The sequence below is a fragment of the Nestor notabilis genome, unplaced genomic scaffold (genome assembly GCF_000696875.1).
Source record: "Nestor notabilis isolate BGI_N333 unplaced genomic scaffold, ASM69687v1 scaffold439, whole genome shotgun sequence".
Taxonomy (NCBI): domain Eukaryota; kingdom Metazoa; phylum Chordata; class Aves; order Psittaciformes; family Psittacidae; genus Nestor; species Nestor notabilis.
This window is the reverse complement of record NW_009943012.1, coordinates 1-18,098: the sequence shown is the minus strand read 5'-3', so window position 1 is coordinate 18,098 and position 18,098 is coordinate 1. Positions and strand designations below refer to the sequence as shown.

The following is an 18,098-nucleotide window of genomic DNA, read 5'->3' as shown; positions in this document are numbered from 1 at the left end:
CCCAAAAGTCACTGGTTTACAATCAAAAATAGCTTTTGAAAAAAACAAATCTCAAAAATAAACCTAGAGCAGAGTAAGACACAGAAGGAATTTCCTTTGAAAGAAAGACCATCATTATTTCCATTCAACAATGGGTTTAGCCGTCACTGTAAACAGAGGAGCTTTTGTTTGACACTTCTACTTCGGGAATAGCCCCTTTTTTCATTTGGATGTCTTCAAATACCCAGTCTAAGCTTATCAAGTCACTTGTTCAGCCAGCTGGAGGTTGGTTTAAGGTTCTTCCACGGATCTACCTCTTGATTTTGATTTTTTAAGCTTTTCTTGACAAAGTACATCCCGATTGTGGTAGGATGTAAGATGGGACATCGCTTTATTTGTGGGAGAGTGATCCAAATCATCTCTGTAGTTTCCATCCTCCCGTGGATCGTTTCTCTTTTTGAATTCCATGGGTGTTGGTCTGATCAAAAGACCATCCTTGTTCATTCTGTAGTTTTTCATTGCTCTCTCTTTTCGCAGCTTCTGGATATCCAAGAGCTGACGCAGCTCCTTTGGCAGCTCCATACAAGTGGGCTGATAAGGAAACACGAAAAGAAAGAGAAAAGAAGTGAAATCAATACATATGCCTACATGTGCTCTAATTTTGTTAGCACCAGATATGATCTCCCTCTGTAATTAGCCAATGAAACAGAACAATCATCTCTTATTAGATCTGTGGAACGTATCAACTACCTGCTTACACAAACAATACCTCAGAGGGAAAAAAGTCCCCCTCAACTCCTTCTTTTAAAGGCAACCCAAAGAGAAAAGTATTAGACTTGCATTTATTGTTCACTCCTTTATTATTAAGATTTTCAAGATCTAAGTAATAATTCACATATGGGGGGGGAGGGGGAGTGTTCGTATGTCTCCTGAGAAACCTTTTGCACAATGAAGTTGTTGTAAACACCCAAAAGAGGTATAACCAATTCATATTTCCTTGTAGGAGCCACTGCAAAGGCAGCTTTCCCAGATTTTCATTTAAAACCACAGTATTCTATCCTAAGGCACTTTTTTTGGTGGAAAAAGCCAACATAGTTAACAGATCATTGAAACGCCTGCTTAGGAAGTATACAAAAGGAGATACACTCCTTGATTTGGTCCTGAGCAGTGTGTGCGATATTGTTCAAGATGCTGCGTTCAGAGATCTGCTCCTCACCAAGGACTGCAATGCTGACCATCTTGGTAGGAACAACAACAAAATCCACAGCTGTACAAAGGGGAATTACACAAATAAGGAAGCTTGATAAAACCTAGTAAGAGGCAGCCAAGCAAATTCAATACTAGCAGGTAGCATGGAGACAACTTCAAGAAAACATACAATGAAGATAGAGTGAACATCAGTTAACAACAAAATATCACAGAAAGAGTGAAAGGAAATTGGCAGGACTACAGGTTACAGGAATAGAGACTATGAAGTAAGCATCCTTTAGGAAAGCAAAGCCGCATCCAAGTGAAGAAAACAGTAAGGGTAAAGGTACAGAAGAAAACCAACAGGTAGGCCAGAATAACTTCATTAATATTTAACAAAAATATAATAGAACTAACAAAATGTCAACCATGTTGCAGGGTCAAGCAATGATCAGAACACAAAAGCAGCACAATAAAAACGTGAACAATGGAAGATGAAAAAGCTGAACTAGTAACTATCATATCTTGTCTGAAATCTGCCTTGATACCTAGGGATTGGAAGATGGTAAATGTTTAGAGAAGGTCCCAGGAAAAATACAGGAAGCAGCATGCTGGTAAGTCAGAAATCTGTGTGAGCATACTGGTAGAAACACAGTGAAGAACAGAATGAGTGGATATACAGTGTAATGCACTGGAAAAGACTTACCAGAGCATTTGTTAAGGGAAGCCATGCCTCACAAAACCTGTGTCTAGAAGTGTGCACGAGCCAGAGGAATGCTAAATAATTCCAACAGGATTACAGAAAACCAGCAGAGCAAGCACTTGAAGACACCCCACATTCAGTTCTGTTTAAGCAGATGAATGTGCATCCAGCTTCCTAACTGCTACAGCGTCCCCCAGTGAGAGGTAATCCCTGCTCCACAGGAGTGTTGCTTTCTTTCTCTTTTTTTCTTCCTTCCTTAAAACAGACTTAGCTGAACTCATAAACATGCAAAGGATTCCCTTAAAGTTAACTTTCATGGCTTACTCAGTGAAGAAACTTAATAACAGACCATGTGTAACTAAACCAAGCTCCGTATTTGGAGTTTAAACATGTATGGCAAGCAAATTTTCACTGAGGTAGAAGATACATTCATTTGTGTGATCTTCTCACAAGATACAAAACAACAGAAAGTGATTAACAGGGAAATAATGCTGAAAATGGCTACTTTTACCATCCACGCTACAAGATTTCTAAAACAACTGCAGGAAATACGATTATCAGATGTGGTATCAAATAGATCTTTAAAATGCCATTTGAAATGCTCAGGATCAGATTAATTCCTTGGCTAATCTTATGGAATAAATGGATTTACAAAAGGTCTGACTCCAGAAACCTGAGTACCACTTAAAAAAACTACTACAAACAAATAGCCCAATGCCAACCAAGATTTGTACTCTTTTCGGTGTAACAGACTGTTCTTTTCCCTTGTGTCACACCTACTTTTGCATGCATTTCACATGGGAAATTCAGATGTCAAGCTCATATTTTTTCCATGAACAACCTTCTTTTTTTTGGCAGCTCTCCTCTAAAAAGAAAAGGTTTTTGGATATGACCTCTTCTCTGCCTTCTATGAAGCAACTATGACCTCTTGTGCTTATCTAAACTAATCTCCTAAATCCTCAGTAATGGATTTACTGCTGTGAGCCCTTAAGTCATTCCCAAAGGATTCAAGTCTGTGCTTGAGTGCTTTGTTAAACCAGGGCAAAGAAAACAATTTCTTTAACAAAGGTAAACCTGCATGCTTTTTTTCCTAATAAATATTTCAAGCCATTTACAACTGCAAAAATCAAGCAGTAACAAGATTTGATCAGGTTAGTTCAGTCTCTGTGATGAATGAGGATGTTTGACCATTCACTTTTCACCCAACTTTAATGCCAGCAGTATCTGACATAGTTATTGCAAACCCCAAGATTACTTCATTGAGAAGACAGAAAAAACACCACAGCAATAGCACTGCTTCCTTCCATTGGTGCAAGAAATCATCTCCTTTATCATCACCACCACCACCTCCCCCATATTAAAAATTAACAAGCAATTACACAAGAACCACTCCAAGGTGTCTGGACACACAGTACTACCGGTTCTATGTAACCAAAGATGAAAAATCATTGATTCTATTTATTTTTTTAAGATAACAGTTGAGAATAATTTGGGAAGACACAATAACTCAGAGGTGCTTTTACAGAAATAAAAATCTTTGGCCAACAAGAGACAACATTACTCAGAAGCAGCTGGTATATGCAAAATAGCTCAGCAGTAAAGATGACAGAGTAGGAGAAAAACAGAACAAGATTTGGGGACTAAATGTTCTTACCAAAACAAAGCAATTCTGGCAGCTCCAGGCACCAACATTTCACACCTACCGGTCCCTCTTCATGCCTCACACATACATAGCCCCTGTTGAGCCCAGAGTCTGCCATGAGACTGAACAGAAGGCACATGTGCCTTTGCCCATGCTTTAACAGCTGCAGATCACCATCCACAATACCCTGTGCTAATGGACTAACATGAAATGTAGCTAGGTAGATACAGACATCCCTTTTGCTGGTGCACATGGGAAACAAGCTGTGTGGCATCAATTAGGATGTACAGTTGCAGAAAAGGAAGCTGCTGTTGCTAGGTCCTCCAGCATGCATCCATCAAAGCCTTAGATCAAATCACTAACCAGAGAAACAAGCAAAGACTTACCTACCTTTGTGCTACAAAGGTGATCTCCAGACCCAGAGCGATAAGTATTCAAGTAATCATGTACTACAGCTGTTAGATCAGACATCAAGGTCTCCATTAGAGATGAGTGAAGCAGCAAAAGGTGCATAGCCTTCAGAGCAAGTGCTTTAAGCAGTGAAGGTGGAAAGGGTCTCAGGAACCATATGTCAGGATTCTCCTGTGTTTCCCAGTGCAAATGAAAACAGTTACTTAAATAGCAAAAAAACAGAGCAAAGCTTTTCATCACATTTTTCTGCAGTTTACAACACATCTCCCAGTGCTGATCCCTATTTTAAGTGCTACTGAGTGCTTGCAGCTTCCAAGGCCATCTGTGTACAAGCCTATGTATGTTAGAAAAGGAGGAGTCTGGGAGGTGGGATTGCTTCTTTAAAGAAACCCAACAAACCAAAACCCAATACACACCTATTCCACCATTTAATGCTAGTCTCTCTCTCTCTCTCACCCATCTCTGGAACAAGGCTGGATTCCTAAAAACTGAGCTGAAAGATGTAAAGGGAAAAAGCCTCCCATCAAGGGAGCCAGGGAAGCAACTGGGGAAGTTGTCTTCAGCCATTACCTGTAAGAGTGACTTACACTGGTGTACTTACTACATATATTAATAGGGTCATTTTCCACTTTTAGTCTTCAGACTAACAGGAGGATTTGGTCTGGTAAACTAAGGAAGGCTTAGAGTTGCCATACAGAATTCTCTACACTGGAGTTTTGAGAGATGCTCTTAGAGATCCAAAACTTACACAAAATTAAAGCTGTGTTCAAATTAGAGGTTTCACTGAGTAGCTGTTAGAGCAATAATGAATAACATTTAATCCAGGCTTTTGAAAAAGATTTGAAGTCTATGACCAGGCAGTGCAAAACGATGCAGATTTACTCAGGAAGTTACAAGACCAGTATGAAAGGAGAAAAAATTATCTGGTAGGAAAGAAATAGTTTCTATTCAGTCAAGAAATCCTGAGTATATAGTGAGGTCTCATTAAGTATCTGGTTCCCATATTTAATAGCTTTCTTGGAGCTCTGTTTCCTCCCCTCCATCCCAGAAAAGCAATTAAAAAGCCAGCAAAAAGAGTGCCCACAACTGGCACTCTCATATTTATTTAACTAATTTGATACCCTTCTATGATAAGGTCACCCCCCTAATGGATAAAGGGAAGGCAGTGGATGTAGTTTTTCTGGATTTTAGCAAGGCTTTTAGTACTGTCCCTCACAGCATCCTTCTGGACAAGCTGTCCAACTGGGTGTCCTGGTTTCAGCTGGGATAGAGTTACTTTTCTTCCTAGTAGCTGGCACAGTGCTGTGTTTTGGCTTTAGTCTCAGAACAATGTTGATAACACACTGATGGTTTAGTTGTTGCTCAGTAGCACTCACCCTGGTCAAAGACTTCTCAGTCTCTCCTGCTCTTGCCAGTGAGAAGGGGCACAAGAATGTGGGAGGGAGCAGAGACAGGACTGATGGTTTAGTTGTTGCTCAGTAGCACTCACCCTGGTCAAAGACTTCTCAGTCTCTCCTGCTCTTGCCAGTGAGAAGGGGCACAAGAATGTGGGAGGGAGCAGAGACAGGACCTCTGACCCAAACTAGCCAAAGGGGTATTCCATACCACAGCACATCATGCCCAGTATATAAACTGGGGGTGCTGGCTGGAAGGGGCTGACCGCTGCTCAGGGACAGGCTGGGCATCAGCCAGGAGGTAGTGAACAATTGTACGGTTCAACACTTGATTTTTTCTTGGGGAGGGGGGTTTTATTCCTTCCTCTATTTCCCATTATATTTTACTTTTATTTCAATTATTAAACTGCTCTTATCTCAACCCACGTGTGTTTTACATTTGTTCCAATTCTCCTCCCATCCCACTGGGGATGGGGGGGGGGGAGGGTGCGAGCACCTGTGTGATATGTAGCTGTCAACTGGGCTTAAACCATGACAGGGGGAAAAACGGGTTTACAGCATGCTGGGTGTCAAAGGGTTGTAATGAATGGGACTCCCTCTGATTGGTCACCAGCAGTGTTCCTCAGGGTTCAATTCTAGGGCCAGTTCAGTACATTTATCAATGATCTGGATGCAGGAGTTGAGTGCACTATTAGCAAGTTTGCTGACAATACCAAACTGAGAGGTGCTGTTGACTCTCCTGAGGGACAAGAGGCCTTGCAGAGGGGTCCAGATAGATTGGAGCATTGGACTGATTAATGGCTTAAAATTTAACAAGTCAAAATGTTAGATTCTGCACTTAGGATGGATAATGCTGGTGTGGAATAAAGGGGGGAAATTATTCCCCCCCCCTCCCCCAATCCTCCAAGTTCTGTTACAATATGAAAGAAATTTTAGGGTAAAATGCAGCTGCTACTTCTAGGATGGACTGCAGTTAACATGCACAGAATCTACCCTACAATAGTTCCCCAGGCAACTCTGTGACCTTGGCATATGCCAAGGTAAACTGAATGGAGAGTGGAGCAGAGTGGAGACACCACAGCCAGGCTCTGTTCCAACTCCTACATGTACTGAAGACACCATGTACTGATAAACCACCAGGCAGCTGAGAAACAAGGATTGTCAAGTGAGAGAATTTCACACCAAAATCTGCGTAAGTAGAGCCACTCAAGCTCCATAGCATGTATTTAAACTCCACAATCATGTATAGTTGAAATTCCACAGGTGTTTGGTTAAGCAACCGAAATTTGCGTTACTGTGAAAGAGCCTGAACAGGTAACAAGGTATCTCAAAGGGTCAGAAGACCTGAGAAACAACAGTGATTTATGAGAACTGATAGCTGGAGAGACTTTGCCCTTGTGGGCAGACTTAAGAAAAACAAGACTGAGGAAAAACAGAATCAAGGAAAATAAAACTGAGAAAAACAAGATTAATGAACCTCTAATCGAGAGAGACCATCCTTGAAGTCTGCTACATCCTGACAACACTTGAACACTCATCAAAATACGTTTTTCACGAGTGAGAAAACCATGATTAGGTGTCTTTTTGGTGAACTATCCCCACTATAATCTTGTTTTAATACAAAAATCACATCCATAGGTCAAAAGACCCTTGTCCAGGTCGGGAGAGCCTCCCCTGAGCACACGTAGCAAAGCATTAGTTATGCAATCCTTATGCAAATTAGTTGACCAATTAAGGATTATGTCCTTATGCAAATTAGTTGACCAATTGGTAAACGGTGGAAGGATTACAGGGAGTTGCTAATTTGCATTGTATAAATATTCAGAATTAGGAGGGGGTGTGTGTGTGATTATCTGCTGTATTCAGCATTGGTGGAGCCTCACCTGGAGTTCTGTGTGCAGTTCTGGGCCTCACAATTTAAGAATCATAGAATCACAGAATGGTTTGGGTTGGAAGGGACCTTAAAGATCACCCAGTTCCAACCCCCTGCCATGGGCAGGGACACTTTCCACTAGAGCAGGGAGCTCAAAGCGCCTGAACACTGCCAGGGATGGGGCATCCACAACAAAAGAAGGATGTGAAGGCCCATGAATGCATCCAGAGGAGGGCAACTAAGCTGGTAAAAGGGCTGGAAGGAATGTCCTATGAGCAGCAGTCTATGGGCTTTTTTAGCTTGGAGAAAAGGAGGCTGAGGGGAGACCTCACTGCTCTCTACAGCTTCCCGAGGAGGGGAAGTGGAGAGGGAGGTACTGAGCTTTTCTCCCTGGTATCCCAGGATAGGACACATGGGAATGGTTCAAAGTTGCACCAGGGGAGGTTTAGACTGGGCATTAGGAAGCATTTCTTTACTCAGAGGGTGGTCAACCAGTGGAACAGGCTTCCTAGAGAGGTGGTCAATGCCCCGAGCTTGTCAGTGTTAACAGGTATTTGGACAATGCCCTTAATAACATGCTTTAACTTGGTCAGCCCTGAACTGGTCAGGGAGTTGGACTACAATAATCAGATGATTGTTGTACATCCCTTGCAACTGAAATAGTCTATTCTATTTATCAAGCTTATGTTCCCTAAATCATAGGAGCTCATGGCCCATTAAGTTTTCCCTTGCTTGTCCCCATCCAAAAGATTAACAAAACCAAAGACAATAGAGAATAATGATTTGGCAAATGCTGCTGAACTGCACAGGCAAGAAAAAAAATTCACCATTCATTTTTTCATTCTAATAGTGCTGGCAATAAATTTCCTCTTTCCTTACTTGACTCAGGATTCATTTTAACCAACTTGTTCTGTTGGAACTAGGTTTCAAAATTAATCAAATATATTAAGATATCTGGGATTTTTTTTTTACCCAAGCTATATATATCCCCTATTGTACAAGCTTTGTGGTTCTTCAATACCACAATTTCACATGAGCTATTAGGAAATACCAGCATAAGCACTGATGCCAACTAAAGCTTGCGTTAAAAAATGTCCTTAACTACAGCAATGTGATCACTGCATAGTGCCATGCACTTAAAAACACCCAGTAGAAACATCTCAAGATAGGCAAGCACAGCTCACAGTTGAGTCTTCACAAGATGCCTCACTCAATCACTCACTGAAGCCATCTGCTGCCTGCACTTCATGATGGCATCCCATTTGGAAGGTATCTTCAAGTGGTGCATCAAACACTCCTGCAAAGTGCAGACCCGGTGTGGAAGGAAGCCGCCTGTTACCATTGAGAACTGCAGAGCATCGGCAACCTGTGATGGGAGGGATCAATATGCCATGACCAGTGTCAGTTAACCCAAAGCAAAGAATGTGGAGGTTTTACAGTGGGGATGCATGAGAGAAGCAAAGTACACTGCAAACAAATTAATCCTCATTTTGACTGCATACAGTTGCAGGTCTACTAAACTGACTCCTTTGGCACCACCAACTCAGCCCCTACAACAGCAGTGACCACAGAACTGTGACTGTCTTTTTCTGGCCTCCTATTGTAAAGATAAATTGCAACACCAAATCCCCATTCCTAACTTATCTCTAAGATCTTAAGGGGAGACGGAGTCTCTTCCTGTTTGATACCAAAGGCAAACAAGCTGGTATGATTTATTAATGACTAAAGCTGCCTCTAAGACATCAGCTAAATAGCTAACTGCTGCTTTCTCTGGGAGAGAAGCCAGGTATTTGCCAAGCTTACCAGAAGAAAGTGCTAAGCCAATCCATTCACTGAATTTCCAAGGAATAAAAGATTGTATGAGGGTACTATGAAGAAAATGCAAAATGTAAAAGCATCACAAGTAGAACAATCAATCTTGGACTAAGGAAAATGTCAGACCTCCTATGTTCTGTGGTGGGACAGAGAATCTGGGACTGCCTCTATTTCTGCTAGGCTGACTACATTCCTGCAGTCCAGAGAAGTCTAAAACCACCAGGTGAAAAGGGGCAGGAAACACACCTGGGGAAAGGATCTGCAACAATTCAAACTGATGAGTTAACTGAAGAGAAGAAAATGAAGAAGATCCAAGAAATGCTGAACTTCACTGGATTATAAGCACAAACCACCAGGTCAAGAGGAAGTCTTCTTTACTCATTACTGAACAGTCCTTTATGTTGTACTTCTGACCACTAAAACTTTCTCTGGCTTTTCACTCTCAGTGGCCAAACACAGATGAAGAGAAGCCTCGAGAAAGACCTTCTCAAAGCAAGAAGTTACTTTTACTCAAAGTCAAACTAAAGATGATGTTCACATCTATGGAAAGATACTCCATTCTTCTAGATGCTTAGAGAGTTTCTAGTAAAAAATATGTCAATGTTTTCCAGACATCTCTAGGAAGAATTGTATTATTTCTCATGGTAGTACACAGATAAGCAACCAAAAACATTTTACAATAAGCAGTGATTTCAGAGTGTGAGAATGCGTCATGATGCAGGATAGAAGTGTCCCAGAAGGCAGTGTTAGGGATGCAAGCACTGACAACAGCCAGTTGCATCGTCACTACATGGCTTTTTAGGTTGCTGTAACCCAACACGGATCATCTACCCCTTCTGCCTCCCAGGCAGTCAAATGTGAAATAGCAGTATCAGACTTCCACAAACATTATAATTCAAAGTTAGTTCAACAGGTGATAGCTTAAGTACGGTAAGAACACTAATGGGGCAGACAGTGAACATCAGAAACCTTTCACTGCCAACCTCTACATGTTGTGTTAATTATATTAGGTTACTTATTGCAAGGAAGAAACAGTTGCAGCAACTGGCCAAAACCAGGGATAAGTAACACTTTTCAAATGATGCAGGCAGGATCCCAGCTAAACCAGAATTCTTCATTCCATTGCTGTGCTTTTTAAGCAGAGTCTCACTTGTGCACGCAGCCTGTTCCAATTTTAACACTGGGAAGTTGTCTCTAAAAAGCACTTCACATAAAGCATCTATGAGAGTTTGCTCAGAGGTATCTCCCAGTTATTTGCTCCAGCAGTAGAAGACAAGACAGCTTAATTCCACGGGATCAGGTACTGAAGGAGCCAAAACCAGACTACCTCACTAGCTTACTGACATCAGAAGTAGGATCCAGGCCAATGAATCAGAGTAATTGAATCTAAGTCTAGAGATCTGTTAGTGCAAGGAAATCACACGTCAGCTTATACAAGACAGCAGAACAATGAGTGCGATTCTGTGTACTTCAGACCTGAGAGTGGATAGCTCTGGTTAGTTATTTCCACTGTTCCAGTTACATTCTAGCCAGTCCAGTTGAGAGCATTGGTGGGATATTTTCTCCCCTATACTTTTATTGCAGTCAAGAATTAACACTGATATTGACTGATATTTCATCTGTAATGGAATAACATAATTTTTAGGGGCAAATGCCTAAGATAAGAAATGGACTGAGAAACCTCTGCTGTATAAAGCTTACTACATAGCCCAGATTAGGACTTTGAAATGCTACTGTTATCTATGACATGAAAAGTCAGTATATACACAAGGACAAGTCATACATAATTAGGTCTAAGATATCCGTGCCCATCATAAAAGATCACAGCCATGATGTTACTGTTTTCCTCTCTCAAAAGGCTCTAATTCTTCTGTCACACATTAACTACCACAACTACCAGGGCCAGCACCATCAAAAACAGATTTGTGGTAATCTGGCCTGTTCTCTCACTTTAACCACTGCTTTTATTAGCAGGTGCTTCCACGTGCTGGATACCTATAGCCTGAATCGGCTTCCACATGTTCAAAAGGGGCAGAAAGAAGAACAAAGAATATAAAGCAAAAGTTGACCTGGCTTCTGTTTAAGTCACAGTAGCCTCAGGTTGTGTCAAGTCTAAGCAAGACAAGTTAATACATCTTAACTCCCTCCAGACACACATTAAACTTGCTACTAATACTATGTATTAACTACCTTTTAAAATGGGTCTACAAAAGACTAACACTATCATCATTGCCTGCTGGTTCATTTTAGCTAGGACAAAACCACTGCAGTTACATGGTTCCACAACTGTCATATTCTAGTAATGTTAAACCTTCTCTAAGAGAATGCCCTAAACAAGGCTGAAGTTCTTCCTGTTGCAACTCTTGTTCCCAACCAGAATATTCTGAGGGTACCTGTGTATCAAAGACGTTGGAGAGGAGGACACCATACTGGTGGAAAAGGCAGTCTGAGATCCAGCGGCAATCATGCATGACCTGAAGCAAGAATGAGCTGTCAGACAAACTCGTGTCCAACTGCAGCTTTTTTGGTGCAGCTAGGTCATTACATATGTATACGACCTCTGCCACCATAAATATCCTCACTCACCCCTTACCTTCAAAATGTTTTTATCTTCCAGCAACATTTGTAATCCATTTTTGAAAGCCTGTGGTCCCAGAAGGAAGATATCAAACAGAAAAATGCGGCTCTTCGATGCTATCTACAACAAATTCAGTTGCAGAGAAAATGAGTGAGGGACAGAAGAACAAAGGACGTGAAAGTAGAAGAGAGTGTACGGTTACCCACCAGCCATAAACTCCTATGTAGAGGTTGTGTTGGGGTGACCAGGTTTAGTTTCCTTAATGCTAACTCATAGACAAGTCCTGCTTTTTCCAGAGATGCCCAGAGATTCACAATAATTAGAAAGAACGGCCCTGGTGTCTACTATAGAAGTTACATACAGTATTTTGGGACACATCAAGAGCAAACCCTATGCACAGTACTAAAAATAAATTCCTACACCTATTATGGTGACATTCTTAACCACTTCCAATAGGATTCTTGTGCCCATGACATTGCCTTCATTGTCAAAGACCAAAGAAATAAAGGACATAATTTTCCATCCTAGCACTTCAAACAAGATATAAAATTTAGGTTTTGCCTATGTTCAGATTCATAATGGTTTAACAAAAGCTGTAATTTGAAAGCAATTTAGCCATACCAAAGCAAACATTTTGTGGACACTTAACTCTGCATAAACGAGTTAAGTTTGAAGCATAAACTCATGGACAAGTTTTTGGTTTGAATAAACACTCACTTTAAAACCTTTTTAAAAATAAACTAAGACAATGTTAAGCTAACATATTAAGCTACTCTCCTTTCAGTCCCTTCCTTTTCAGATATTGATAGTATTGCATCTAATTAAGATATTGTATCATCTTTAGATGGACTTTACTCCTTCATTCGTACTGGTGGTGTGACTAGGTCTTGCCATTTTTTCAATAGGTAACAGCCGTGCTAGTGTAATACCTCTACCTGCGTACACGTTCATAAAGATGGCAAACCAAATATGCTACCCTGCTATATACAAATGTAGACAGTACATACAAGTTCAGTAATTTGGATATTGCCTTATAATGGCCTAATTATTTCCATGACAGGTATTTTACTAAATGCCTCATCTGTCTTATGAATATCGTATCCCAAAACAGTCACGTACGTCGTAAGCACAGGCTAATCTCCAAATTCTTCTCAGTTGTGCCTCTGTTTAGTGGCACATATTGGGAAATACCTGCCTCTTACCTCAAGCCATGAGAGTTTTCCATAACGACACAAGTTAACACCTTCTCCTGCTATACTGACCACACACTGCTGTTTTAGGTGCAGCACCTAATGAAAAAGAAATAGGGGCAAAATAAGTAGTGTGGAGGATGACAGACAGAGGGACAAATTGTAAACCTGGTACTTCCACAGACAAAAAGTTTTCAGACAATTAGAAGAAAGCAATCTGTAGTGCATGTGCAACACATGAGTAGAAAGCATAAACACAAAGTAAAAAATCAGCTTCTTTTTGAAGTGACAGTTCATTTCCTCTGTAAGCAGAGAAATCTCTTCCTGCGGCAAAGAGCGTTTTCCTCTGTATGTGCAATAGATTTACCATAGTAAGAGTCCAAATCCCAGCTGATACTACTACAAGACAAAATGGCCTGGAGGACCTGTAGTATTACTGGTACAATTCAGGATCTAAAAAACTTTACTAAATGTAATAAAAATATCTGTCATTGGCTATGAGTTTGGAAACAAACTCATACTTTCTACCAAAAGCTGAGTTTGGAAACAAACTCACTTTCTACCAAGTCCACTTATGTTATATGTGATTTAAAAGAAAAGTCCAGGCATGTCTGGAGTTTCAAACACCTACAAAAACAACGCAATCAATTCCCTCTCCAAATGCCAACAAATCCTTGCGTTGTTCCCTTCCTAAACAAAATAATTATGTAGTAATACTGACCCTTCACCTCAGTTTCTGGTGATAAATTCTGAAAAATGGCAACCAACACACACTGATGCAGATTCACATCCACCCAAACTCACATGCACTGCCCTTTTTCCTTGCATCTGTGCCCACTTTAAATGTATTTTGATGCTGCCAGAGATACCATTTCTACTTGACTTAAAGAAACCAGTTACTACCTATTGCTTAAATTTCACTACAGTCTGCAAAATTGATTTCCAGTAGAAGAGGTCCTGGAAGCAGTGCTCACAAGCCTGCCACCTAATGGAACTCAACAGGCTTGGAAGTCATATATGCTGCATAAGAGCTTTTATCAGTACTTACTGCTGGGCCAAATTTCTCCTGGAAAGAATCAATAACTGTGTACTCCACATTCTCTTCTTCTTTCTTTTCTAAAAGGAAGAAAAAAGAAATCAATAGATGCTTCCTCTACTTGAATGAGCTTTTTACAGGGTATGTACTTTAGGTGAATAATCACGCTTCTGGTTTAGTTGTTCAGTTATTCCCCCTCCACCTCCTGAACACACCCAAAGAGGTTACTGACCCATCCGATTCAGATATATACAGCCTAGAGCATGACCCAAAATTCTGGGTTTTGACAGAAAGACTGGCTGTTTAAAAGTGAGTTGCAGCATTACTTCTTGCTGTTATGCTGCATAAAGGAAACAAAAGAGCTTCAGTTTAAAAAATTACATCTGGGGTTTTTCTGGGGGTTGTATTTTTGTTTTTTAAAAAGGACCCTAATTCCCAGGCTTGTCCAGGGAAGGAAAAAGATTGTAACAAAGACAAAACTAACAGACAGTGCCACCACAGAACATGGTAACTAAGTGGCCAAGGAGGTAATGAGATTTTAAGCCAGATTATAATATTTTAAACACCTATTTAACAATGTCTAATGAACAGGCAAAGAAGGATTCTCTTAAAAAAATTCTCTCTTCTCTGTAGGTAAGATGCAAATGTTAATAATAAACTCTAAAATAATAGTCAATTTAATGATTGTAAGAACAAATGTTTAAAGGCTCCCCCAGATCACATCAACCCTTGCTCATTTTCTCCCCCACTACCCAGGTAAATGCAGCTAACCCTCCTTTAACCTATGTGGGTCTTGCCCTCTTGTTACAGCTCTATGAACAGGAGCAGCTCATCACATTTTACTTCTCTACCTGTGTATCTGTATGCAGCAGGAAGCACACAACAAAATCAATGCAATCAGGGACAGTCTTGCTGAGCTTTGAGTTACGTATCAAGCCACATACATTTCAGGAACAAGTATAAGATTAAAATAATCACCAGAGAGGAATGCTTACTGGCTAAAGCACTTTGATTTCCCCCAAAATTGTGCTGCTCAGCCACTTTTACAGTTGATGAGAGATACAGGATAAACATTCTGGAAAGCAGATGAGTTTCCTTCTGATATTGTGAACATTTCTGCAGGCAAAGAGCATGTCTGCCAATAACAAGCTCTGTATCTATCTTTCTGTGACCACTGTTCTTTGAGAACACATCCTGTTCTGGTACTGGCAAACCAAGAGATGACAGCCTCTGGGAAAGATGTCTGACATAGACTAAGTGCACTGCTTGACTAATATCCACATTACCTGAGAGGGAGCATTTTGAGCTATTTGAGGCTCTAAGCTGGCTCTCTAGGGAAGCAGGAGAACTACAGGGTCCACAATCTGCTGGTCCTGTGTCTGCTTGTTTGTTCCCTTCAACAGCTGAAGCGCACCTGCATGAACAAGACAACCATACATAGAAGATGTCAAAGCACTACACATTCCACCAGCATGGGCATTTTAATAAAGAAAAATATTTCTTCCACTGCCATCTACTTGTGTCCAGACAATGAACCGCTGCATACAATGCAACATCCTTATCCAGTGTGCATGGTTCTTAAAGCAGATCTTGAAGCTACTCAACTTTAAGCTTATCTTGCACAAAAGGGCCTTTATTTCATATAAAATTTCACATTTATTCTGAAAGAACCTGAGTAGATGTTTATTGTCAAGGTCAGCAATGGTTTCAAGGGAAGAGAGTTCAAAGAATGAACTATCTGAGCTGAGCCCAAGAACCACACAATTTAAGTATTTGTAAGTCTTTCACACTGAATCAGTAATAGCTGATCCATTATTTAGTTACTGTAATTGGAGGGTGATTTTAGAAGTTCGCCAATTCCACTTAAATTTTACTGTAATCAAATGGAAGTTATTATATCATTTTCATTGTATTGATATAAAACCATCCCATTATGACTACAGAACTCAAATTATGTACATATCTATCTCAGTAGAATAAATTAAAAAAACCTTTCTTATAAGCCTTCAGGTATAGCTGAAGAACCTTGTACCTAAAAATGTATATTTAAAGGATTAACATGGCAATCTTACTGAGGTGACCATATTCATGTATGTCTGAACATAGACTTACTTAACAGGGAGAAAGAAGACAGCAGCAAGCAAGACTGCTGCTAATCACAATTCTGTGTGCCTTTTAGCCATATTTTAAGGACTATTCAGTAGACAACACTTCATTCCTACTTTTTTTAATAGAAAGAATAAACTATTCAAATGTGGTCTTGTGAGAAGACTCAAACCATAGCTGTCTAGGATCATGGGTCAGCAGGAGTTTGAACTGTATTTTTACCCACTTCCCAAAATCACATTTATATATTATTAGAGATCATCTGTTTAAACCTAACCTTCCCTGTGTGATTGTCCTGGAACTGTTCCACCACAGAAGAAATGTGTATGGGAAATCCTCCCTGAAACCACAAGCTGACAAGGAAACAAGCTAAGCAAATTCTTCTGCAGTGGAAGTCTTCCACTAACCACCTCTATAAAGCAGAGAAATACAAACTCAGCACAGCTGAGTCTGAACATCAGTATTATGCTAAATCTAAGTGGTGGCTCCCTTAGCAAGCCCATCCCACCCCTTCTCCTACTATGAAAGGAAGGAAACTCTTCAACATACTCAGAGAGCTCTGTTGTTCCCTTCCCTGAATCTGGGTCATCCAGCAATTCTACTGCAATAGAAAAAAAAACAATTTATACTCTAGTGTTGATGAGCACTTGTTATCCTCCCCCTTAAAAAAAGGAGAACCATAACTAATACTAATCACCATAGGACATGACCATACGTGTAAAAAAATAAGTTGAACTCAAAGTATAGTTTAAATGGTTTAAAAATCACTCTGCTATACAAAGCTATATAAAATAACTTCCATGGGTAGCCTAGGCAAGGTGCATTTCAGAACACTACCACTTAAATAAGACTAATGGTTTAGCATCCCACCAAAACAAAGTCAGTACCAAACAATTACTTCGAGGACTACAAGGAAATTACTTTGAAGGTACAAGGAAAAAGACTGGAGTCAGTTAATCACTGGGTAAGTCCCGTAACTGCCTTCTATTTTCCCCTCAGAACTTTGCTCCTTGTCCCCAAAGAAAAGCAGATGCCAACAGAAACACATGGGACCTTTATAATTGGAAACATTTTTCTTAATTCCATATTCTTATCAGTAGTGAATCACAGAAAGAGGCTCAGATAAACAGACCATTTAATAGAGATGCTTTTGCCTGTGTGAGTAAAAGCAAATCCGAGTTAACTAGAACTTTAAGCAACTTCACTTACCAGCAGACTACTAACAAAAGTCTTGCACATATAAGAACATACACAATGAATGTAACTTCCCTTCAGGATATAACCATACAATGTGCTTATCTCAACTGATTACCTTCAGATGGGTTACTTTTATTAGTGGTCTTATTAGATTTTATTATTTAACTAATAAGCTTTAATGCAGTACAGTCTGCACGTTCACAGAGTGGAGAATGCCTATTACTTCACTGAGAGTTAACAGGGGAACGAAGGTTGTGTAGTTTATACAACATTTGAATTCCTACTGATTTTAAGAAGATGTGCGATTGAAGAATTCAGTGGAGTGACCAAACAATGGATTTAAAATGCTGAGCTAAGAGCAGGCACATCCCTGTGCCCCAAAATGCATTAAGAGAAGCCTCACCATTTACTATTTCAGGGCCAAAAAACATCTTTATTCCTGGACTGCTTCTGCCAGTTTCCAAGTTCTTCACTGAAATGAGAAAAAGCCAGACATACATCAAGTTCCACTGTTTGGGGTAGCATCTGCAGAGCAAAGCAAGAACATAGGACCAGGTAGTACTATTAATTAGGGAAAACAAACAAACTAATCAAAAAATGAGTTATTTTCAGTGGCAGCTCCCGCACTTTACAGAAGAGGGTTTCTGTCAAAACACTGTGGGCCGAGCAGGACACAAGACGGGACTGCTACACCCGCGCAGCCTCACACCTGAGGGCACACGCAGGTGCTACCAACTCCTACTTTATGTTCCCTTTACCCCAGCGCCGAGGCTTCCCGAGCCATCCCCGTCCCGCGTCCCTTCACCCACATCCCCCCCCAACGGCGTCCGGGGGGGGGCCGGCCCCGACCTGTCCGCAGGAGGAGGCTCCGGTCGGGGTTCACGTGCTGCAGCACCCCCTGGAAGACGCCACATTTTAGGGTGACTTTAACGGCTCTGCCCAGGAGGGCAACGAGGCACTGGCTGCTCAGGGCCATGCAACAGCCG

General features: G+C 40.7%; 1 protein-coding gene across 1 annotated transcript; it reads right to left on the bottom strand.

Annotated features, from left to right (window-relative positions):
• Window positions 1-270: 270 nt before the first annotated feature.
• On the bottom strand, window positions 271-18,088 carry EXD1 (exonuclease 3'-5' domain containing 1). Its single transcript, XM_010021665.1, has 10 exons — window positions 17,962-18,088; window positions 17,516-17,584; window positions 16,436-16,516; window positions 13,822-13,889; window positions 12,786-12,872; window positions 11,599-11,703; window positions 11,399-11,479; window positions 8,413-8,556; window positions 3,903-4,094; window positions 271-570 (listed from the first exon to the last, which is right to left on the bottom strand). The coding sequence occupies exons 1-10, from the start codon at window positions 18,086-18,088 to the stop codon at window positions 271-273; spliced, it is 1,254 nt and encodes a 417-aa protein (XP_010019967.1).
• Between the last annotated feature and the right edge of the window lie 10 nt (window positions 18,089-18,098).